Here is a 25,507-nt window from a genome sequence, read left to right as displayed (position 1 = left end):
GTCTCTCCTGTTAACAAGTACAGTCCAGGCTGAAAAAAATTCTGTCCCTTGAACCTTGCACAATCTTTCCAGGGCCGAATTGATCGACAAGGCTCTCATCATATACTCCCTCCTATCGTGTCTGGGCAGAATTGCAGTCACTTTCAAATTCAACCCTAATTCACGCCTTTTTTTCATCAGTGACCTGTACTTGTTAAAGTAATTCTGCCGGTCTCGTACTCTTAATATCATTAGTGCCAACGTGTACAACTATATCACCTTTTGTGTCCTTAAAAGATGATATCTGCTCTACAACGTCATCAACCTTTGCCCCTGGCAGACATACCCTGGTCCTGTTCCACCTATCCTTTTTACAAAGGAAGTTTCCCGTTTCCCTGACAATAGAGTCCCCAACAACTACTAATTCCTGAGGGACCAGCACATTCTGCCTTGGGTGGGGGTTGCCGCTGTGTTGCGTGATGACCAAGTGCAAGCTCTGGCGTTGATGTGGGCAGCTGAGAGCCTGATGGGCCCCTCAATTTAGATCTTTCGAGGGCATCCACCCTGGCCTTCAAACTCTTATATAGGCTCATAACAACCCCCGAGTCACAGCACTCCTGCCACTTTGTGCTCGTTGCTTTGCTGCTCTAGTTTGGGGCATGATACTTTAAATTAATAAAATCAATAAATTAAATTAATTAAATGTCAATACTACGCTATCTAATAGAAACAGTGAAGCGTATTACTGTTTCTATAATTATACGTTAGAACTACCTAGCTACCTCAATTAAAAATTTGAATTCCCTATCACTATATACAAAAACAATGCCTGCAATATTCGAATGAAATAACGGTTTTATAAAGATATTACGTATATCTACAAAACTGTTTATATAAATTAAAATAAAAATAACCAGCGTAATTAGAACTATAAGACTACGTATTAAGTACAATATAAAATAACAATTATGTAAATAAAAAGCAAACACTTATCGTTTTTTTTCGGAGCCTGTAACTCGCAGCTGTATTTTCTAAAGAAATCATGGTGTATTCAATAGTAATAAAAAGTGGGTGGGACATGCTGTATGAAGTAATGAAATTTTTGGGTATGGCGTACACATGGTAAGAATATACCCAGATCCTTGACATAACGTGGCCTCGACAATGCCCCCCACATACACACTACTCGGACTCCCTCCAGTCACTATCTGGCAGAGTAGAGGTAGCAAGATTATACACTGTCTGATCCAGAAGCCTCCTAGGGAGTTACCAATAGGTTCGGTCCAGTGTACTAACTAGTGGCCGGCCTGCGAACACCGTTTTAGAGCTGTACCCTCGAAATGTAAGGAATATTGGATCTCGCCACGATGTTCATTATAACTTCAAAAGTCATCAATCATACTGCATTATGGAAGAGATGGGGAAGGGTTGACCGGAACTTAGCTCTAGAGACTAAACATGGGTTCCACCACTTCAAGACTCCAATAAGCAAAGTAGTGGTATTGCACCTGTTGATGAGAGTCATCTACCACCTAGTACTGCCTGGTAACATAGAGGGGCGGCATTCCTCCATGTGGTGTGGGCGGCACACCTCGACCACTGCTTACGTTGGTTCACACCTGGGTGGTCACCCACCACGTACTTATGCATGGAGGTTATACCCAGGATTACTAACAGTCCCACCATCGTGAAGGTGCAAGCAGAGGATTTGGCTGTCACAGACCATCCGGACTTTGCCGAAATTGAGTCCACTTGACTTGAGTGTCACTCGAATATCAGTTCCATCAGCGCTTTAGACTTCCAGGTTGCAAGTACAGCTTGTCTGGCATATCTGAGAGAATGTCTGTGACAACCTCAAGGACCAAACAACACAATATGATGGATAATACACCATGCTGACGAACTTGTTTCCACAAAATCTCTAACAATACTGACAAACGTATTGCAACGTTTGAGAGTTTATTTTATTGCAGTTAGTTTTATTACAGTGCTCGCCGCACGTGCGATAAACTAATTACTAACGTATGTATTCCGTAATAGCGTCACACGTATGTGGCCAACATGGCTTCTCAAGAAATAAAGTAACCTACTGGGCCACGTCGGCCACATATATGCGACATAAAAAAAAAGTCTCTCTTTTTTAATATATATTTTAAGCGAAAAAACGACAACACTGACATTACAATATTTATTTTAGAATTACTAATCAAATTATTTGCTAAATATTTTTTGGCCCCTGGGGAATTTTTTTTCGTAAACTGGTTTGGCAGTCAACAGTATAGGTAGGAGGAGGAGGTGGTTAGCTGTTGGGTAAACTGTATGTGCTAAAATAACACCGGTGATCTGGCACTCCACAGGTCCCAACGATGCCGGATTACTGACAGTCGACCTGTATATATATACAGCAGATAATCGATTTCCCGGTTAATCCAAAAATACAGAAGTCTCCGACATACGTAAGAGATACATTCCAGGACTTCTTACATAAGTCGAGTTTTACATAACTCTGGAATGACTAATAACGTATTGCTACTATATTATTATTGACAAATCTCAATTCGGTGCAATACTTGTTAACGTTTGACCATTTTCATACATCCTTATTATTTTAATTTTCTGATCCAAATCGATTGCTTTCCTTTTGTTGGTAGATTTACTAGTACCACTGTCACTTATTCTTTTTTTTTTTTTGGTAGTTGTTGGCACATAGGCTTCTGTGGCCATAATGCACCTCCCAAGGTTTTTGCAGTACTTTGATCCAACCTCGAGGCGGGAATCGAACCCGTTACCTTTGGGTTGCCAGGCAGGCACTTTACCCACCCGGCTAGCCTGGTCGGCGTCACTTTACCCACCCGGCTAGCCCGGTCAGCACCATGATAATGGTCAAAATGAAATTTTCTCTAAAGAACTTCACAGGGTTAAGGCAAAAACTCACTATTTATCACCCCACGTGAGCTCACATTTTACTAAAGCACATTTCTGAAGGTCACTACCATAAAACAATAAAAACAATTTGCACTTTCCGGTTTATTAGGCTTTTCTGTTAGTGCATCTAATTATAAATGGGTAATAAATTCGATCTTATTGCATTTGTGATAATACCAATAGCTGGAATTCTGTGGGTTTTTACGTTATTATGGTGAAATATATGTCCCCTTCACTGAAATCTTCAGCCCTATAAAAAAAAACAAATAAATTTTAAGAATCTTTTCTTCTTTCCTATTTTTTGATTGTTACTCAATATATCACTTGTGCAATTTGTGCGTGCCGTGATCGTTGTTATTGATTGCGTATTATTATTTTTTTGTTTGTTTTAAATTTTACAATCCTAAAAAAAAAAAAAAAAATACGTAAGTCAGGGACTTGCTGTATCGAAAAATGTTCAGCAACCTACTACATAAAAAAATGTGGCAATAGATAAAAAAAGAAAAAACTTACCACACACTACTCGCATGTCCAATACGATGCTTCCCTTTATTTTTAATGATGTCCATTTTAAATCTAATAGCTTCCCTTTAGCCGACCGGGCTAGCCGAGTGGGTAAAGTACCTGCCCGGCAACCCAAAGGTCGCGGGTTCGATTCCCGCCTCGGGCTTGGATCAAAGTACTGCAAAAACCTTGGGAGGTGCAATATGGCCACAGAAGCCGATGCGCCAACAACTACCAAATCAAAAAAAAAAAAAAAAAAAAAAAAAAAGCTTCCCTTTATTTTTTATAATGTCACTTATGGTTTGGTCACCAACATTATAATGGTTCATTAAAGATTTAACGGATGCACCGTTTTCAAACTTTTGAATAATTTCAAGTTTTTGTTTAACTGAAAGCTCGATTCTTTTGCATTTACCCATCATTTTTGCAGTTTCTAAACAAAAAAATTCCAACATCCCTGACATAAATAACAAAACAAAATTTGTCATTTTGCGGTGGAACGGAACACAAGAATCGATGCAACACACTAAAACAAACTAAACACTTCTTTTCTTTTTTTTTTTTTTTTTTTTTTTTTATGAAGACAGCGGGAGTTGCAAGATAATAAGTACATTATCTCTCAATGATAACTTATAATGCCCCTTCTTGTTGCTTATTTATGACTTGCAAAACATCTGTTTATACTTATTACTTGAATTTTATGATTTCTGTTTGATTTTTTTTTTTTTTTTTTTTTTTTTTTTAATTTGGAGTCTTGAACTGTCCCAGTAAATTGAGAGTCTGCTGTATATATAAGGGCACACAAACTTTTTTTTTAATTTCTGAAGGGGTCCGTAAACGTTTTGATTTTTGAAGGGGTCCATAGATCTCAGTAGTTTGGGAACCACTGACAATAATCATTTTGGCAGATGTGAATTTGACTGCTGAGAAAGAATCAGCCTTTACCTGAAATTCACCACATTGACTCAGGAATGTGACTTGGATATCATTGTTTTAAACTTTCAAGTAGTAGTCTTAATTAGCATCAATAAAAAGCAGCAGTAACTTTAAAAATTATGGAGGGGCAAAGAAGAGGATTAAAGAACCAGAAAAGAAGAGTTCCACATTAGGAAGTCTCTGATAAGGCATGTATGATTGGAGCTATGCACAGATACCACCTTTAAAGTAGCTGAAATCATAGAGTGAGTAATTAAGAAGTGAGAAATCAAAAAGTGAGAAATCATAGAGTGAGGTTGAAATGAGTGGCAGTCACTGGAACCAGTAGTTAGTTGAAATTCTGTTGTAAAAACTAACTAGGGTTTAGAAGAATTGTTAAAGATGTGAAAATAAATTCAGCTTGTTTTGTATTGTTTTGGTAGCACAGACATCAAATTCAGGAAAGTGTCTTATTGTTCTGGTTATCCTAGATTTCTATATTAATAATTTTTAATTTCTTTAATATTAGTTCACCTGAAGAACATGCATACAACAAATGCGAGCTTTCATATTTTGTTTTAAAATTATGCATGATATTTTTATACAAGGAACCCACTGTTTTGTATAGAAGTTAATTACCTTAAACAAAAAAAAATAATAAAATAAAATAAAACTACTATATTGATAACACTGTCTAAAACTTATAAATCCCTGATAGTAGCTATATCACTACCATATATAGAAAAAGAAAGCAGTATGCTATTAAAATATCAGATATTTTTGCTTTTTGCAGTAATAATAATTTTAAAAATTTAACAGAATTATTTCCTTACATAATAGGATACTATCTGTTGATTTTCCTTTGTTTATGTAATTATTAGCAACTTATATATTTTTTTATATAATTCTAGAATAAAAAATTTCAAGATGATTTTGTTAATGACAACAGTAGTGGTCCTGATGAAAATGAAGAACCAAAGAAAAAGAAACGAAGGAAGGTTGCTAGTGGCTCGGAAGGTGGTGAAGGTGGTGATGACGGTGGTGAAAAACGAAGGAAGAAGAAGTATGTTTTTTTTTTATTCATATTGAAAATAAATAAATTCCTCCTTAGGTTTTATGGTTATTCACATTTTATTTTTCTGCTTTTTAGAGAAAGTTCCAAATTATGGTATAATGGGGATTGATGGTAGCAACCCCCATTATACCATATGTACTTATTTTTGAATTCAAGTTTTGGTATTACAGACATCAAATTCAGGAAAGTGCATTTATTCAGGAGTAAGTGGTGCCCATCTGAACCATTTCTTATAATTCCTACAATAACTTATTGCACATTATAAATTATGAGAGTTAAATAAATAAACTAAAAAAAAATACTGTTTATTCTCATGTCAGCCAAGACAAAAAAAAGGTTTTCTGTATTTAAAAAATAAATATCTTAATTGATATAAATTATCTGTTTAACAAAGTTTAACAAATAAAAAACAGTAGAAATTAGTTTAAAATTGGAAAAAAATGAGAATAATAATCTATACAAAAATATAATGGAGAGAAAAAAACAATAACAAGATTAACAAACAATAACAATGACAGTCTCATCCTACTATATGAAGAAGAATCCACTTCAAGAAGTTATGTACACCTTCCTGGCTGTTCAGAGGTCTTATAGAGGTGCCACTGTGAGAATCTTGTGGTGCTATTTTTGTTCATTGCAAACCTTATGAGTTTACAATCCGTGGCTTGGATGGGTGTCCTGATTCCTTCTGACCCAAATGACATTTGGGTCAGAAGGAATCTCTTTGAGAGATCTTGAATATTTTAAATTAGTATTATCAGGGTAGGTTTCAACTAGGAGAGGAATTCTCCACGAGCCTGTATTCCAAAAATTTGGACTTGAGATTAGGTCTAGTATTGTTTTTGCCAAGAACGAATCTCTCTCTCTCTCTCTCTCTCTCTCTCTCTCTCTCTCTCTCTCTCTCATAAATATTAGGCGCTTCCGTAGCCAGGTGGGAAGGAGCAGCAGTGCGTAGCATACGCTTCTTGATTAGACCGGGGTTCGAGCCCGTCACCACCAAATACGGAACATGCGGAAAGGTCAGGGAATGACCACCGCACCGGAGCAATATGGCCTTAGTTGCTAATGCTCCTAAAAAGCAAATAACAACAACAACTCATAAATATTGGATCAAGCATCCTACAGATGCCAAAGTATTTTGTCATGCAGTAGTCTTTTGCTTTTGAGGTAAGTTGAGTTTGGTAATCAGGAGCTAGTGATCTGCCTTGATCTCTTAGGTGAAGTGTCATTCCAGTACAAGGCACTGAGCATAGAGTAGTGAGGGTTTATTTTTTATTGTTATTTTTTTTTTTTTCCCATCCAGTGGGAAAACTGATTGAGCAGTTAGGCTGGCCTGGTGGTGAAATGGGAGTTTCAAGTAAAAAAATTAATGCCATTATGGGATTCCTCTTCCAAGGTAAATTTCAACGTGGAGTGTACATTATTAAATACTTCCATAATATCCATTATTGATTGTGGGTCTGTTATACCTTTATGGCAGAAATCTTGACAACACTGTGTATAATGGACAACAGACTTGACAGCACCCCGTGTATAATATCCATCATTGATTGTGTAGAAACACAATCAATGATGGATGTTATGGAAGTATTTAATAATGTACACTCTGGGTTGAAATTTATCCTGGAAGGGGATCCCATAATGCAATTAATTTTTGTAATTGTAATTCAGTTTAATTTAGGGTTTAAAATATACCATAAGCCTATAAATGTTTCTTCACTATAGTTACCATCCATTTTTCCACAAACATTCAGTATTATTTAAACAGTTGTAAAAGCATATAAATATTGGAACGATATACCTTGATCTAGAGCAAGGGGGGGCCAACTTAATTTGTGATGCGATCTACCATCTCAAGAATTTCATTGCCGTGGTTAAAAAAGTTAATCAACACATATTGAAAAATGTTATTTATAAATTTTAAAATTAAATACGACTCAGAATTCTTATTTTAAATTTATACGTATTTAAATTTTTAATTTATGTGAAGTTTTGTGTCTTCATGTCATCTGCCAAGCTTTCAAAATCGGGGATATGCTGTGATAAGGCCAATCGTAAAGAATCTTCTGTATGCAAGTCCGTAAGAGTAGAGTGATTCTTCGCCTTTATTTGTTTCAAATACAAAAAGGTTGATTCATACAGATATGTAGAACCAAAACAAGAATTTAAAAGTTCACTGCATTTTTTTACATTTGGGTACTTTTCTCGGCAAACATATTTCCAAAAGTCTTTTTCTGATGACCTGACTTTTAGGAAGATATCATTTCACAATGTAATAATTTCATTTTCAAGTAATATTTTCTCTATATGAAAAATCTCAGTAGTTTTTTTCTGCAATTGTTTCGTATCTAAGTCGACATTAAATGGATAAGAAATATATTGAACAATGCCTTCAATTGTTTTAAAATTACTGAATCTGGTTTCAAAATCATCCACAAGTTTCTCGATTTCAGAAACATAATCCTCACTATTAAATTCAAAAACAGGATATTTTTTGCAAATGATCTTATTTTCTTTGAGATCCTTAGCCATTGACAAAAATTGATATTTATATGCAGAACTAATACTAATCATATCACCCACATTTTTATTTTTTCCTTGTAATTCCAAATTAAAATCACTTAATTTACTGGTAAAATCTGCCAAAAAAGTCAGATCACACAACCACTCCGTATCTTGTAGCTGGCGATAATCATCTCCCCTTTGATCAACAAATTTTTTAATTTCATTCAGCAAATTTTGAAATCTCTGTAGAAACGTACTCCGACTCAGCACCTCACATCTGTGTGTAATATCAGATCTGGTTCATGTTCATTGCATTGCATTTTGAAAAGTCTCCTCTGAAGGATTGTCCTCTGATAGAATTCACAATTTTGAAAGCTATATCCATAACACTTTTAGTATTTAATCTTTTGCTGGCTAACACTTGTTGGTGGATGATACCATGGTAACTCAAAAAATCTGGGAATTCATCATCCTTTTGGCATGATGTGATTATTCTGTTAAGATGCCCCGTCATTGCTTTAGCTCCATCTTGTTATTGATATGAGCTTAAGTAGTGGTAATTTAATATTTTCAATGAAATTTTGAATGTGTTAAATATATCAAGACCTCTAATTCTTTCTTTTAACGAAACCATACCCAGCAGTTCTTCTCTAGTGGCAGAATCATCGAAAACCATACAAATAATGAGCAATTGAGCTATATCACTGATGTCTGTAGATTCATCCAGTTGTAAAGAAAAGGACACACGATTAGCAATATGAGCATGCACTTGTTCACTCACATTTTTACTTATTTTTTTGATGCGTCACATCACAGTATTTCAAGATAATTGCAGATCTTGAAGAGCACTTTTAATTTCATTTTTGTTCTTAAAATTTTCATAAAGAGAATCTGTTATTTCTAAAAATACGTCTTTGATGACTTGACCATCAGAAAATGGTTTGCATTTTTTTGCAAGAAGATGACTCACTTTAAATGATGCTACAGTTACTGCTTTAGATTGTAAATTATGTGTCATGAAGAAATGTGCGAATAATCTGCATTTAAGTTCTTTTAATTTATTTTTTCTAAGGTTACTATTAGGTGGAAAATTCACTTGATATTTACCATGGAGTGCGATGAAGTGCCTTTCTAAATTTCCTTTTTTGAATATAGCCACAGAAGCATTGCAAATCACTTTGCACTGACTCTGGCCATACATTTTTACACACACATTTAACGTTGACGGTTTTACTTCTTTCAGCGATAAAGCTATGATTCTGATACAGTCCACAATTGAGAAATGTTTCCATGCCTCCATTACTTCAATAGATTCAGAATCAATTTTTTCCAAAATCCATTGAGTTTTAAAGGTGTTGATATAATGCCTTGATCTAATGGCTGAATAAAAGAAGTTGTATTAACCTAGTACAACTTTAGTGGTAGGAACAAAACTTCAACGTTTGGATGACTTAAATTTTTTGGATGGCCTGGTATGCTGGTATGCAATAGTAATAAAACTTTGAAATCTAGATTTTTCCACAAGTTCAATAGCACAGAACATAACACAGCGATTTCCCAACAAAATAAAATACAGGGATTTCTCAATGTATATATATATATTTTTTTTGAATAGCGAGTCAACAGCGGGGATTCAAAGAGTGGAAATGTTGAAAAATTACATCCAACATAATAGCAGGGTTCCCCCACACTAAAACTCAAAAATACCCTGTTATGCGAGATTTACCACAATTCTTTAACCGTGTTAGAGAAAAACAGTGTTGTGCAAGGATTGCCGCAATTTATCAATCGTGTTAGAGTGAAACCGTGTTCTAGAAGTACCATGTTATACGTGGGTTGCCTGTATTCCAAATGCAGTCTTACAGTTGCCTTATACAGTGGGATTATGACCTCCCTATATCTTCAGGATAATATTCAACAAATCATCAAAAGGACACCGTGGGCTTTCCTGGCTGCCTGTTTATACTACTCAGAAAACTTCATATCTGTGCATATCATAACTCCCAGATCCCTTTCTTCCCTTACTGTTTTTAATTAAACTCCACCAAGTGTATAAATTTATTTTGGAGTTGCTATTTCCCCAAGTGTAAAACCATGCATTTTGCTGCATTAAGGCATAACTGCCACTTTTCTAACCATTCTTGAAGCTTTTTCAAGTCATCCTGAAGGAGCACTGCTTGCCATCAATCATTAATGACTCCCTCAATCTGTATGTTGTTTGCAAATTTTGGCATCACATCTTTTATCCCTTCGTCAGTGTCGTCTATGAAAATCAGAAACAACAGTGATCCAAGAACTGATTCTTGAGGGTCCTCTTCTGACATTACTGTGATCTGCAGAATATCCTTTGATCACAACCCTCTACCTTCTGCCCTGCAGCCGCCCTGCAATCCATCATAGAATCTTTCTAGTAAACCCCCACACATTCTGACTTATACTGTAACCTCTCATGAGGAACTAAGTCAGTTGCTTTCTAAAATCCAAATAAACTGTGTCTAATTGTACCCTACATCCAGTTTATGAGTAACTGTCAAAATAGCTTACTAGTTTAGTTAAACATGATTTTTACCTTAACAAAATCTTGTGTGGCCTTCAGAATTGCATTTCTTTCTAAATGTCCCCGGATTACACTCTTAATCATTGCCCTGAAGATTTTCCCTACCACTGAAGTCAGACTAACCAATCTGTAGTTAATAGCTTTGGTCTTAGAACTGCCTTTATGTATTGGTGATACATTTTCATTTCTCCAATCCAAAGATGCCCTCATAATTAACCTCAATGGTTCAATACACCTCTTGCTGCCTACCTCAAAATTATTGGGTATGTGTCATCAATTCCAGGAGCCTTACTTGCTTTTATTGAGTACTAACTTTCCTGATTGTAAGTGAAAAAACTAACAAAGATAAATTCCTTCCTGTGTTTAAAATTACAATTTACAACTTCAGTTTAAGGAAACTGAAGAGGTTTGTAGCAAATTAGACAAGGGAGATCTTGTGCTTCTACAAACTGCATCACTATCCTTTTTACAGCCAGATTTGGCCCACATGCTACATCCACATCCCTGAGAAGGATGCCTTTATCTTTATCACATCTCTTCTGAGGGATGTGATAAAGATAAAAATTATTGATAAATTTTTTTATTAATTTAATCAATAAAATTTATTGATTAAAATGTGATAAATTATTGTGAAACCTTATTTGTAATTTTAGTTATTACTCATTAAAAGTCACTCTGCTTAGTGAAACAGCAGGTGTAGGTATACTGAGACAAATTTCCTTTAGTGACCACACCACATTATTTGAGAAAGCTTCTTTTCACTGAGTTGGAGTTGTTTAAGGTAAGCAACTAATGTTGTGGAGCTTTAGTACATATCAAATCTTTAAATTAAATGTTTTCAATGCCATTTTCACATAATTGAGAAGTAAACATAAATATCTAGGAGTGAAAAGTAAACCTCAATCTAATCAATGAGAGTGGGGGAGGGCTTTAGAACAAATTGCTCTTAGTTTTTGACAGAAATCATACTCTGCCAGCTGCTTGTTTATATGACATGATAGCCAAGGTTATTGAATATCTTTACCCATTAGGTTATTTTTTTCCCATTGTCAGGATATCTTTCCCTTGTCTTTCTTTCATTTAACTTTTGACATATAGCACAAAATTGGTTAATTATGCAGCATTAAATCATCTTTTGAAATGAAAATGATATGCTGTTCACTCTGATACCCTTGATAAATTGAAACAGAAACAAATCACTTAATTCATTGTATAGGCTGTGTAAAGATTGATCATACCCAAAATGTGTAAAAAAAATTTTGGATTATTTTATTCATTACTGAGTTAATCCATGTCAGGTGAAGGTAATTAACAAATCCTTTAACCAGGAAACTAACCAAATTCAAAGCATATTCTGTTATCAAAATAAATTGCATCACTCTATGTTCATTATATGGTATTTGAACAGACAGATAGTAATAATAACATATCCGATTGTTAGCTGAAGATGGCAAGAATAGGGGACTACATATTCCCCCATTTACACAACTGCAGCATTGTAGCTGCTTCCTCTGTAAGAGACTTAAGAATTCCTTTAGTCACTGAATTCACATATCTCCAAATGAATAATAAGCAGCAGATTGAATGATAACAAGAATGGATAATCTGATGTTTATAAAAATATATTAAATATTAATTATTATTTAGGTTTAAAAAAGCTATATTTACTAAAACCAATAATTTTACAAAAGGTAGCTATGTAGTAATGAAATATATATTTTTTTTCAAGAAAGGATTGGTTAGGAAATCGACAAGAATATGGAACATCACACAATGATTGCTCACCATAGTGCTAGAGGAGCTGGGTTGCTGAATTCCAAAGGATGGTCTTGTCAATGATATATAGGAATTTTGCTTGCAGGGATAAGGAGGTGATTATCCCCCTTGTATAAAGCAATGGTCAGACCACCTTGTGTATTGCATAAAGGTCTGCAAGCCTCATTTTAGGAAAGATGTTGAGCTACTATAACGAGTACAGACAAGGGAAACGAGATTAGTGAGTGGAACAAAGGGTTACTGTTACAAAGATAGGCTTAAGTTCTGCAAATTGCAGTGTCTAGAGACTAGGCACCTGCGAGGTGATCTGATTGAGATGTATAAGGCCTTGAATGGTTTGAGCATGCTCAGTACTGATGGAATTCTTCCTCTTGTTCAGATTCGACACCTGAGGTGGCATAAATTCAAATCGAGGAAAGATGGTTATAGAATAATGTCGTGAATAATTGTAGAAAGATGTTGTGTGGAAGTTTATCTTTAGCCAGAGAGTGGTTGATTGTTGGAACAAACTTCCATCTGTCGTGGAAGTTGATAGCTTAAATAAATTCAAGGAAGAACTGGACAAAGATTTCTCGTAATCTGCCTTTGCCTGCCTAACCTCCTTTGTGACTTGATTACAGACTTGCTTATATATATCATAGACTTCTGTGTCGCCTGATAATTTATATGCATCCCATGCATTTTTCTTCTCTGCCACGAGTCTCATTAGTTCATTTGACAACCATTTAGGCCTAAACCTTGAACAATATTTCTTAATAGGTGTGAAACGTTTAGTATTCGCTATCAATTCCTTGAATGCTTCCCACTTAGAATTTGCTGTTGGTAACATCATCAGTTGGTCCCACTGTACAGAATTTAAAAACTGTCTGAGACCACTATAGTCACCTTTACGGAAGCAAAAACCCCTTCCTTTACCCCTGATGGGTTCAAGCCCGTGACCACCAAATACAGCAGATGCGGAAAGGTCAGGGAATGACCACCGCTTATCCCCGGGGCAATATGGCCTTAGTTGCTAATGCTCCTAAAAACCAAATAACAACAACAACCCCTGATGGTAATTATATCTTTAAGTAAATCTAATATCAGTACACTGTGATCACTGCCACCTAATGGTTCCTTTATCTGCAAATTCTTAATACACGAATGATCACTGCTGATAACCAGATCAAGAGTATTATCCTCTCTGGTTGCCTCTCGAACATGCTGCTGTAGAAAACAATCATCCAATAAATCCACAAAAGTCTTACTAGTGTGCGAGTGACCAACCCATAAGTTCCAGTCTATATCTGGGAAGTTAAAATTCCCCATTATAAAACATTCTGATTTACTAGCCCACTCTATTTCTTTGTACAGTTGTTCATTGTGCTCATTCGAGTCATTAGGCCTATAACACACTCCTACTCTTATTTTTGCTTTCATAGTGCTTATGTCACACCAAACTGACTCAACAGTCACTGTTCATCTATATGAAATGGATGCACTTCTTTTGATTTTATGTTTTTCTTAATTAACAGCATAACACCTCCTCCCTATCCTGTCTATCCTTTCTGTACACATTGTACTCCCCAAATTCCAGTTCTGCATTCCCTATATCTGTGTGACACCACGTCTCTGCTGTCCCAACAATATCCGCCTTTGATTCTTGACCAACACTTCAAATTCATCAAATTTATTTATTATCCTTCTAGCATTGGTATACATGCAAGTATTCATGTACCTATTCTTATTATTAGTTACCCTAACACATCCCATATACTCACCTGTTTCACAGTGACTGCCATCAGTCCCTGAAACCCCCAACACTCCTCGCTCTACGCTGCTTATTCTAATAGAAGTAGTGCAAGAATCACCTCCACTTCTGCCTGCAGCTACTTTTAACCTTTTAGTCTGTGAATCCCCCCCCACAAGCTAGCAGTTTTCCGACCCACCTAAAACACTGCCTCGATAGCATCAGCAAATATTCTTGCACCCTTTCTATTTAAGTGTATCCCATCCCTGTAGAAGCAGTCTCTCCTGTTAACAAGCACAGACCAGGCTGAAAAAAATATTACCCCTTGAGCCTTGCACATTTCCTGCAAGGCCAAATTGATTGATAAGGCTCTTACCATGTACTCCCTCCTATCATGTCTGGGCAGAATTGCAGACACTTTCAAATTTAACCCTAAATCACGACTTTTTTGCAACGTTGACCTGTACTTGTTAAGTACAGGTCAATGTTGTTAAAAATGTTGTTGATAATGCTTTACAACATCATCAACTTTTGCCCCTGAATCAACTTTTGTATTGCTGTATATCAGACTCAATGTCTAAGTTGGTAGGTGATACAAAGGTTGGAAGGGTGCTTAATGACAGTAATAACAGTATGCTACTGAAACAAGACCTGGAAAAATTAAGCAGATGGGCTGAGAAATTAAAATTTAAGTTTAATGTTGACAAAATGCAAAGTACTAAATATGGGTAGCAGTAATCCCAGATTAACGTACCAGCTGTTTGGTGCTATGCTTAAATAGTGGAAAATGAAAAGAACCTGAGGTAATTATGCAGTCAGATATAAAGTTCTCTGAGCAGTGCAGAGAGGCTGCCAGTATAGCTCATCGGATTTTAAAAGTAATATACAGAAACTTTTGTTAGCAGGGATAAGGAGATTATCCCATTGCGTAAGGCATTAGTCAGGCCAAATCTTGAGTACTGTATACAGGTCTAGAAGCTTCATATTAGGAAGGATGTAAAGCTGCTGGAATGAGTACAGAAAGGGCAATGAGATTGGTGAAGGGAATAAAAGGGTGCTCTTACCAAGAAAGACTTCAATTCTGCAAATTGCCATGTCTGAAGGTAAGGCACTGCATGAAGATCTGTTTGAGGTGTTTAAGGCCTTCAGTGGATTGATTAAGCTAAATGTTGATGGTATTAGCATTAGTACAGGCATACAATACAAGAAAGCAAGATTATACAGCCTCAGCCAGACAAAAAAAACCCTTCTCATTTCACACATCATTCATTCCAAACGTTTGTTTAGTTCTGTCTTAAATTTATTTAAGCTATCAAATTCCACAATGACAGATGAAAGTTTGTTTCAGCAATCAATTACCCGCTGGCTATAGGCAAATTTCCGCATATCTATTCAACAATTGTCTTTCCTCAATTTCAGTTTGTGCCCCCCCTTGGATTTGTAATCTGAGCAAGAGGAAGAATCCTATCAGCATTGAGTCTGCTAAATCCATTCAAGGCCTTATACACCTCAATAAGATCACCTCGCAGGTGCCTAGTCTCCAAAAGCTGCAATTTGCAGAACTTAGGCCTTTCTTCATAAGAGCACCCATTTGTTCCTTTCACCAGACTTGTTGCCCTTCTCTGTACTCATTCCAGTAACTCTACATCCTTCCTAAAATGAGGCTTCCAGACCTGTACACAGTACTCAAGGTGTGGCCTGACCATTGCCTTATACAAAGGAATAATCACTTCCTTATCCCTGCTTGCAAAATTTCAGTATATCACTGACAGCACCCTATGACCTCCTCTGGCAGCCTATCTACACTGCTCAGAAAACTTCATATCTGACTACCCAATTAACTCCAGGTCTCTTTCATTCACCACTACCCTGAGTAGTGGTGAATGAATGAGGTTGACAGGTTGAATCCAACCTGTTCCAGTTGGTACACTTCTCTGGGGTTACTGCTGCCCATGTGCAGTACTTTGCATTTGTCAATGTTAAACTTCAGTTGCCACTTCTCAGCCCATCTGCCCAACTCTTCTAGATCCTGTTGCAGCAGAATACTGTCATTACTGTTATTAACTACCATCCCAACCTTTATATCATCTGTGAACTTTGACACTAAGCTTGATATACCTTCGTCAATATCATTGATAAATATACAAAACAGTAATGGGCCCAACACAAAACCTTGGGGGACACCACTGATAACATTAGTCTACGAAGAGCTGTATCCATTGATTACCACTTTGTCTTCTCGCACTCAACTATCCTCCTTTATCCATTGTAGCAACTTGCCCGTAATGCCATACTGCTCCAATTTGTAGATTCTTCCATGTGCAACAGTATCAAAAGCCTTCCTGAAATCCAAGTATATGATATCAAAATTATTTTTTGCATCCAGCTCCTTTGTGACCATGTCATAGTATCCAATCAAATTGGTCAGACAAGACTTCCCCTTAACAAACCCATGCCGTGTCTGAATTATTACTGCAGTCTTGTCTAGATGAGCCTGCAATGCTTCTTTAACCAGTGACTCCATTATTTTCCCTGAACAGAAGTCAAATTAACAGGTCTCTAATTGCCCGTGTCGCCCTTTGTGAATCGGAGATACATTTGCACATCTCCACTCCAAGGGTGTTCTCATAATTATGGCTAAGGGTTTACTTACTTCCTTTGCCGCCACCTTTAATATAACTGGATAGATTCCATCTACCCCTGGTGCCTTTCTTATGTTTAACTTCAACAATTTCTTCTCCACTTTACTCTTAGTTATTCAAAATCATTTAACTCCCTGTTAGTGATTGATAAATGTCTGGCGCTCTCCTCCTTGAATAACTCCTCGTGTGAATGTAGATGCAAAATACTCATTTTGTTTGGCACCTATCTGAGAATGAACATCTACAGCCAAACCATTGATATCAATTGTACCAATTTGATTCATCCCCTTCCTTTTATAGTTTATATAAGTAAAGAAATCTTTGCTGTTTTTCTTTGCATCCTTTGCCAAAGATTTCTCATACTCTGCCTTTGCTTGCGTAACTTCCTTTGTGACTTCATTATAGACAGGTTTATATCTACCATGAGCTTCTATGTCACCTGATAATTTATTTGCATCCCATGCATTTTTCTTCTCTGCCACAAGTCTCATTAGTTCAGTTCATCTGACATCCATTTGGGCCTAAACCTAGAATAGTATTTCTTAGTTGGAACAAAAGTCTCGTAGCTTCCTTGAATGCTTCCCATTTAGAGGCGTTCTTCCTCTTGCTGAGACTGTTTACAAGGGGGCATAAATTGAAGTTGAGGAAGGATAGTTACAGGATAGATGTGCAGAGGTTTGCCTTCAATAGCCAGCAGGTGTTGATTGTTGGAACAAACTTCCATCTTTTGTTATGTAAGTGAGTGGTTTGAATAAATTCAAGGAAGTACTAGACAAATTCTTGGAAGATATGGATGGGTGAATTGTACAAGAAATTTTTGCCGATGCTTTATAAACTTTTTTTTTTCTTGCATCATTTGCCACTACTAATACTAATATACTAACATTGTTTTCTCTGTAAGTTTCAGAAATATAAGTATGAAGCCTATGAAGATAAACTTTTGTTGCACTTGACTTACTAATCGATTAGCCTCATCATTATTTTAGACATTCTAAATGTCATTAGCTGCTGTTGCTGGAAGAATGGCTGTTACAAACTTCAGTAACCTTATGAGCACCCCTGGTTTTTAAGAGCACTGAAAAACTAAACACTTAGAAATATCCTTCTTTCTTTCAGGTGATACAAATTAGGAGGTAAGTTTAAATTAAGAAAGAGTAGTTATAAATTAGATGTGAGGCAGTAACTCAAAAGCTGAGGTAAATTTAATTAATGATTAGATTGGTAGCATGTAAACTGTGATCTGCACTCTCCAAGGGCATCCACAGACAAGTCCATGAGGGTCAAAAAAAAAAAAAAAAAAGGATTTTCTGCTCATGTATGGCACAAATGAGTTACATAGCAAAAAAAAGATATAAACTCAGCCATCACGCTAATTTTGAGAGGTAAGATGATGAGGTTTTTTTATCTCTAGGAATTCTGTGAGCAATTATGTATTGAGCAGACTATGTACAGACAAAGATTTTTAATTTTTTTTTTCTTTTTCTTTTTAAAATTTGCATATGTTTAAATATGGATAGGCAAATTTTTGAAGGTGCTTTAGAAATATTGTTGTTTGTCAGTCACAGTATTTTGTTATTGAGCAAATAAAAACAAAATGATATTTCAATTTGGCCGGGGTGGGAGGGATGTTCTCTTGGTAAAGCTAGAAATCAAAAAGGATCTGTGGCCAAAGTTTGGATGGCACACAAATAAACAATATACAAATACTTGTATGCATTAGCATTAGCATTAGCATTAGTAGAGGCATTTGATGCAAGAAAGCAAGCTTATGCAGCATCAGCCAAAAAAAAAAAAAAAAAAAAGTAACATAAATAAATAAAAATAACCACTTCCACTTCACCCCTCTGTTCGTTCGAAATACCTGTCCAGCTGAGCCTTAAACTTATTTAGACTATCAACTTCCACGACAAGGGATGGAAGTCTGTTCCACCCACCAACCACCCGCTGGCTAAAGGCAAATTTCCGCACATCTATCCTACATCTATGACATGAATAAAGAATAATTAATGAACAATACACAATTTACACTTACACAGAATGTTTTTTTTTTTTTTGTTGTTGTTGTTTCAAACAGATAAGTATAATTTTTCTCTCTTGGATACAAAAAAAAAAAAAGAAGAAGAATAAATATGTATATCTGGATAATAAAATTGCTTTAACTAGAGAATAAACGGTTGTTTTTTTCGTAAATCATTATCATAGTAATAATTATAGTTATATAAATAATTTAATGTTCTGGCTGCTTGTAGTAGTCGGAAATATTTTGATATTATAAATATTATTAATTATACATATTATAAATTCATAATATAAGTTAAATTTTCTCATTTTATAGGAAACTGCAAAAGAAAGCTAAGAAAATAACTATGAAAGATGATGGCTTGACTGCTAAACAGCGAAGCCGGGTAGTGTCGAAAGCCACCATTTCATCAAGTGAGGATTCAGACAGTGACAAAGAAAAAAGGAGAGGAAGGTAATTTTCAGTTGTATTAATATAACTGCCAACTCTCTGGATTTATGTTGGGGAATCAGGCTTTTTAGTTCAATCTGGCACCTTCTCTATCTCCTTGTCTTACCAGAATTGGTACCATAAAGTTTCTCCATCTTTTTGTAAAAAACAGTAGTTTTCTCTATCTTTTGTTTTGCAAAATTTGTAAAGCTGTGTTAAAATCAGAATCTGAAAAAAAAATTATGCGAATTTTTTCTTAATTTATTAATGAATACAGCCTTACTATTGTTCAGTTTGCCATTAAAAAACACATACTTTATTCTCCAGACATTCCATTTCCAGTGCAATCCAAATAATGAAACCAAGAAACCCAAGAAAGATTCCTTCTCTCAACTAGAAAGGATTAAGATTCATTAAAGAAATTAATTTATCAAAAACTAATATAATTAAAAATTTAATTTTCAAAAAATAAATTTTGCATTTTTCAACTCCTAACTTGAATATCTGATAATCTATTGGAAATACAGATAAAAACACTGCATCCTCCTCCTCTCAATTAGTAATGGCTAATTTCCTTGTCAGTCACAATTACAAAAGAGCAATAATTGACAAGTGCCGAGATAATGCATGTTGAATATCAACCTGTTTTGTATACATATTGTAACAGACACACACACGCCTATTGCAACTATTGATTATAACTTCAAATATTTAATAAACTCCTAGCAAAAACTGTGGCTTTATGAATAAATTTAATGAATTGTGAACTTAGTTTAGTGGCCAGTAACTTTCTGTTGCAAATTCCTAGGACCAAGGCATGTTTCCTAAAAGCAGTCAGAAATCTGCTACCTGAAGGCTTCATAGATATTAAGTTGTCCAACTGAGTATCAGAATTGTTAGGTTAAACATTATTTAACTTTAATTAAAATATTTTGGAGAATGAATTTTTTCATCCAGTAATACTATTCAGAGAACAAGTTTTTTGAAAAATTGAAACAAATTGATTTCATAAAAAATAAAATTAATAATAATTTCCAGTACTTCTCGCTATCATTGAAAGTAAAGTACGTATATTGAAAACAAGTTCTGTCAAATTTAGTGTAAGAATTTGACAGAATTCCTAGGCGCTATTATAAAAGAAGAAAGAATTCATGTACAGTAGTCCTTGGTCTTGTCAAATGCAGAAGAAAGCATGAAATATGAAAGGTTATCCCAAGTCATATTTGGCATTTTAATAATTCCTCATAGTAATGATTAGTATCAGAGAATATTCAACTAACCAGGTGCGAAAAAGAAAAAAAAAAAAAAAAAATTCAGATTTCCTTCTAGTGCAGGTTTGGAAATGCTCTTACAGCCAAATGTTAACAACAGTTCCATTGCTATAAAAAAAACTTGGACTCGACATATCTGAAGATGAACAAGGTCTACTACAATATTCTCTTTAAAGAAGTCATAATCAGTTTGATTTCTAATAGACATTCCAAACAAAAGTTTGCAGACAGTAAAATATTAGGTAAACTAGTGTTTAAAAGCAAATTATACTGGTAAACAATCCTGTTGGCTGTATTTTAACATATTGGTGTATTTTTCAATAAAATTAAATTTTTTTGTGAACTTTAAAAAATCGCCTGCTTTTTTTTTTTCTGAAAAATCTCATTTTTTTGTGAAGAACTCCTGAAAAAATGTCCTTTTTTTTTGGCCAAAAATCCATTTTCTCCAATGCCTACAAATACCTCATCCCACAGCTTTTTCAGAGTCAAAAGTTGGCAGCTATGTATTAATTTTTAGGCACGTTATATAAAGTGTAACATATACTGATTTATTCTATTGAGGAAGTTTTACCTATAGCTTGCATCTGAACAATTAGCAGTTTAAATGCAATTCAACAAATAGTTACTGTCTATTCCAGCGGTTCCCAACCTTTTTTGACTCGCAAACCCCTTTCAATGTAATATTTTTTATCGCGAACCCCTTTCAACATAATATTTTTAATATGAACCACTAAGCCTATATTCTCTGAAATTGTATAACGTTTCTGAATTTTTATTATAAAATATTTCCAGTACTACGTTTTTATAAGTGAAATTGTATAATAATAAAAATTATTATTAAATATTATTTATACTTTGTAAAGCAGTTATGAATAAGTCCAAACTAGATTTTGAACGGGCTAAGAGTAGAAAACTTGCTTTTATAGTCCAAATGGTAGCTGAGCATTCTGGTCTCTTGCCAAAGCTATTGGCCTCAATTTTTGCCCATCTCTGTTCCCACCTCTGACAAAACCAGATGGTTCTGTTGCCACATCAGCCAAAGATGAAGATGACCTGCTAGCATCCTATTTTTCTTCCAACTCATGTAAATCACCTCAAATCATTCCCAGCACACTCCATTCAATGCCTCCTGTGGGCTTCCGTAAAAAGGATGTCAGAAGGATTTTGATGAATCTGATGCTAAGAAAACTCCACTTGTTCTCTAAACCTGCGCTCCTGAGCTTACTCCTGTTTTGTGTCATCTTTATTCACTTCCTTATTCCAAAGGTTTTTTTTTCTTTTGCTTGGAAATTTGCTCATATCCAGCCAGTTCCTAAAAAGGGTGACAAATCCCTTCCATCCAATTATAGACAAATTCAGTGGAAAAGTTTGGTGAAACCCAAGCCATTTCTCTTGACATTTCAAAGGCTTTTGGTCATGTTTGGCATAAAGATCTTCTAAATAAGGTTCCATCCTATGATTTGCCAGCTGTTCTTTGTTACGGGGTATCCAGTTAACTGCTCACTGCAGGTGATGGTAAATGGCTCTCTGTCTTCTAACTTGTCCACTAATGCTGGTGTTCCCCAAGGTTCAGTTCTTTCTCCCACTCTTTTCCTCTTGTATATTAATGACCTTCTTTCATTGACCAGAAATCCTATCCATAGTTTTGCTGACAATAGCACATTGCATTCTACCTTTTAGTTTGAGAAACCTTGCCCTGCTCAAACAGCTTTAACTTTTCGAGTATCCACTGCCAAATCCTTAAATGCTGATCTCCAGTGGGGCAAAGATAACTTAATTTCAATCCTTCTAAAACTCAGTCCTGATTTTATATTTCGCAAAAAAGGATTCTTCTGTTCCTATGCTTCTTTGATGGTGCTCTGATTTCTAATCAAAATCTTGGGGTTTATCCTGACTTCTAATCTCTCTTGGCATAAAGCACTTTACAAATTGCTTTCTCTGCATCTAATAAACTGGGTTTTCTCTTTCGCTCTCGGCATTACTTTTCTTCCAAACAGTTATTGACTCTTTAGAAATCGCAAATCCGCTCTACCATGGAATACTGTTCCCACATCTGGGGCGGTGCCCCCAAAACCTCTCTCAGACTTCTAGATTCCATTCAAAAGAGGGCAGTTAGCCTAATTGATATCTCATCTCTAACAGAGTTTCTCCACTCTCTGTCTCATAGACTTTCTGTTTCTGTTGCATGCCTTATCTATAGATACTTGGCACCTCTGTAGCCAGGTGGGCAGGAGCAGCAGTGCATAGCACACGCTTCTTGATTAGACCGGCATTCGAACCCATGAGCCACCAAATATGGAGGATTCGGAAAGGTTAGGGAATGACCACCGCATGTCCCCTGAGCCATATGGCCTTAGTTGCTAATGCTCCTAAAAACCAAATAACAGCAACTATAGATACTTGCATGGCACTGTTCTTCTGAATTGGCTTCTATAATTCCTGCTCCCTCTTTCAAAGCAGTCCGAACATGTGCCGCAACCAGTCAACATCATTTTGCTGTCCAAGTTCAAACTCACAGAAACAACTTTTCTTCTTCCTCATTTATTCATTCAACTTCTGTTTGCTGGAACCACCTTCCTTCATATGTATTTCCTGAAAATTACAATCTACGGAAGTTCAAGTTTAATGTCAATCAGTATTTTCTTTCAACTTTTCAACCCACTCACAATACTAAGTACTATAGGTTCTAAAAAAAAATATAAAAAAAAAATAAATAAAATTTTTTTTACCTATAATAACAATGATCCTTGAGAATGAAAAAAAAATTTAGTATGGAAAACATTTATTTAACATAATATACTGTAAGATAGCAAACTAATTATAAGGAATTATGGGAGATGTGGTTTCTTTCTTTGGCAATTTTTACTTTGTATTTAATTTTAATTTTATTTTACTTTATTGTTTATTATTAGTTATATTTTGTAGTTTACAATAATAATGCTATATAAATCTAAGCAGATGCCATTACAGAATTTTTATTGCGAACACCCTGGAACACTTTTGGGAACCGCTGGTCTATTCAAAGAATGGCACAATATAACAATATTTTAGAAGATATTTTTGTCTGTTATATAAATTGTTCTTGTCTGTTAAATTGGTTTGACCAAACTGATTAGATACTATGAGGCAGTGACAAAGGAGTTGAATGCAAAAAAATAATTTTGATATCATATATTTGGATTTCAGGAAGGCTTTTGATAAAGTTGCACATAAAAGACTGCTGTACAAACTGGAGCAATGTGACATTCATTGCAAGTTACTGCTATGGATAAAGGGAGGGTTCAGTGGGAGAAGACAGAGAATGGTTATCAGTGGACACTGCTCTTTGTAGATTAATCTATTAGTGGAGTCCCAAAGAGTTCAGTGCTAGACCCATTGTTTTGAATATTTATTAATGATATTGATGAAGGTATTAGTATTAGTAATGGCCATATGGTGCACAGCCAAAAAAAAAAAAAAAAAAAAGCGTAAAGTAATAATAAAATTAAATGAAATAAAATAAATACTTAATAAATATTAAAAGAAAAGGAAATAGACAACCTATACATTTCCTTCCTCCCATAGGTAACTATCCAACTGACCTTTGAATTTTATGTGCAACTTTATCAAAAGCTTTCCTGAAATCCAAATATTGATATCAAAATTATTTTTTTGCATCCAACTCTTTTTCACTGCCTCATAGTATCTAATCAGTTTGGAAACCAATTTAACAGACAAGATCAATTTATATAACAGACAAAAATATCTTCTAAAATATTGTTATATTGTGCCATTCTTTGAATAGACCAACGGTTGCCAACCGGTGATTTGCGAACCCGAAGGGGTTCGCAATAAAAATTCAGTAATGGCATCTGCTTAGATTTACATAGGTATATTATTGTAAACTAAAAATTATAACTAATAATAAAATATCTAGGTCGCTTTGAATTGACCCAAACTGTCAGCCTTTACCACCCATGTAGGTAACTTATTCCAGTAATTTATAACCATGAAAATTTTGTCCTCAATTCATTTTACTTTTGCCTCTCAGGGCCTTAAACACATCAGTCACATCTCCTCTAAGGTGCCTAGTTTCCAAGCAGTGCAACCCACATATTCAAAGTCTTTCCTCATATGGATACCCTTTTTCTGATCTCACCAGGTGAGTTACCTGTCTTTGGGCCCTTTCAAAATCGATGTCTTTCTTTAGGTGCAGTCTCCATACTTGAACACAGTATTCCAAGTGTGGTCTAAGAATAGCCTTATATAATGGGATTGTGACATCCTTATCTCTACTAGCAAATGTTCGATAAATCAGCAGTAGGACACCATGAGCCTTTCTTGCAACCTGTCTACAATGCTTCGCGAACTTCATGTCTGACCATATCGTAAATCCCAAGTCTCTTTCTTCCACTACTGACTTTAGTTAAAATCTACCAAGTGCATAAGTTATTTTGGGGTTACTGTTTCCTGTGAGCAAAACCTTGCACTTTGCTGGATTAAAGCTTAGCTCCCACTTTTCTGACCATCCCTGAAGTCTATCTAGGTTGCTCTGAAGAAGCTCTGCTTGCTTGGATGTGATCATTAACTACTTTACCAATCTTTACATCATCTGCAAATTTAGACATCATGCCCTCCATCCTTTTATCGATGTCATTTAAGAAAATCAAAAACAACAATGGTACCAATACTGATTCTTGGGGACCCCACTTCTTACATTAACCCAATATGAGGAATAACCATTTATCACAACCCTCTGCCTCCTACCCTGAAACCATCCTGCGATACATCTAAGGATTTTCTGTGATTCCAACCTGTTCCAGCTTTCGATAAATATATTCAACCAAAAAACTGATAACATTTATTATATAACATTAATGCAGAGAACTAAAGTGAAAGAAAATAAAGTAGAATATAATGACAAACAGTAGCTTTCGGGGCAAAGTTCCCCTTCCTCACCTGGATGGTGAATGGTGGTATATATCTGTTATATGGAATAACAATATAAGACTCGACTGGCCGTGAGCATGAATCAAACATCTGAAAAGCAAGACACATGCACGCAGTGGATTGTGTGTGCATAAGCGTTATATGGAATAAAACAATCAGTCATTGGGCAATATCCAATGTCTGGTGTCAGGAATGTAAACCACGCACACGAGACAAGCGGCAGTGCTCATCGTGCTGTGAAATGGTCAATT

At 35.4% G+C, this 25,507-nt stretch overlaps 1 protein-coding gene across 1 annotated transcript in view; it reads left to right on the top strand.

The window, feature by feature from the left end:
- Positions 1–25,507, top strand: part of LOC150079949 (RNA polymerase-associated protein CTR9 homolog) — a 243,782-nt gene that overhangs the window by 198,676 nt on the left and 19,599 nt on the right. Inside the window, exons 19-20 of the mRNA XM_090383623.1 lie at positions 5,235–5,386; positions 18,943–19,080. Of these exons, the coding sequence (XP_090239749.1) occupies positions 5,235–5,386; positions 18,943–19,080 (290 nt within the window). The remainder of the gene's footprint in view (positions 1–5,234; positions 5,387–18,942; positions 19,081–25,507) is intronic.

This window comes from Mastigoproctus giganteus, chromosome 10 (genome assembly GCF_048544385.1).
Source record: "Mastigoproctus giganteus isolate SK-2022 chromosome 10, ASM4854438v1, whole genome shotgun sequence".
Classification (NCBI taxonomy): Eukaryota; Metazoa; Arthropoda; class Arachnida; order Uropygi; family Thelyphonidae; genus Mastigoproctus; species Mastigoproctus giganteus.
The sequence above is the reverse complement of the archived record's forward strand: the minus strand, read 5'-3'. Positions and strand labels throughout refer to the sequence as shown.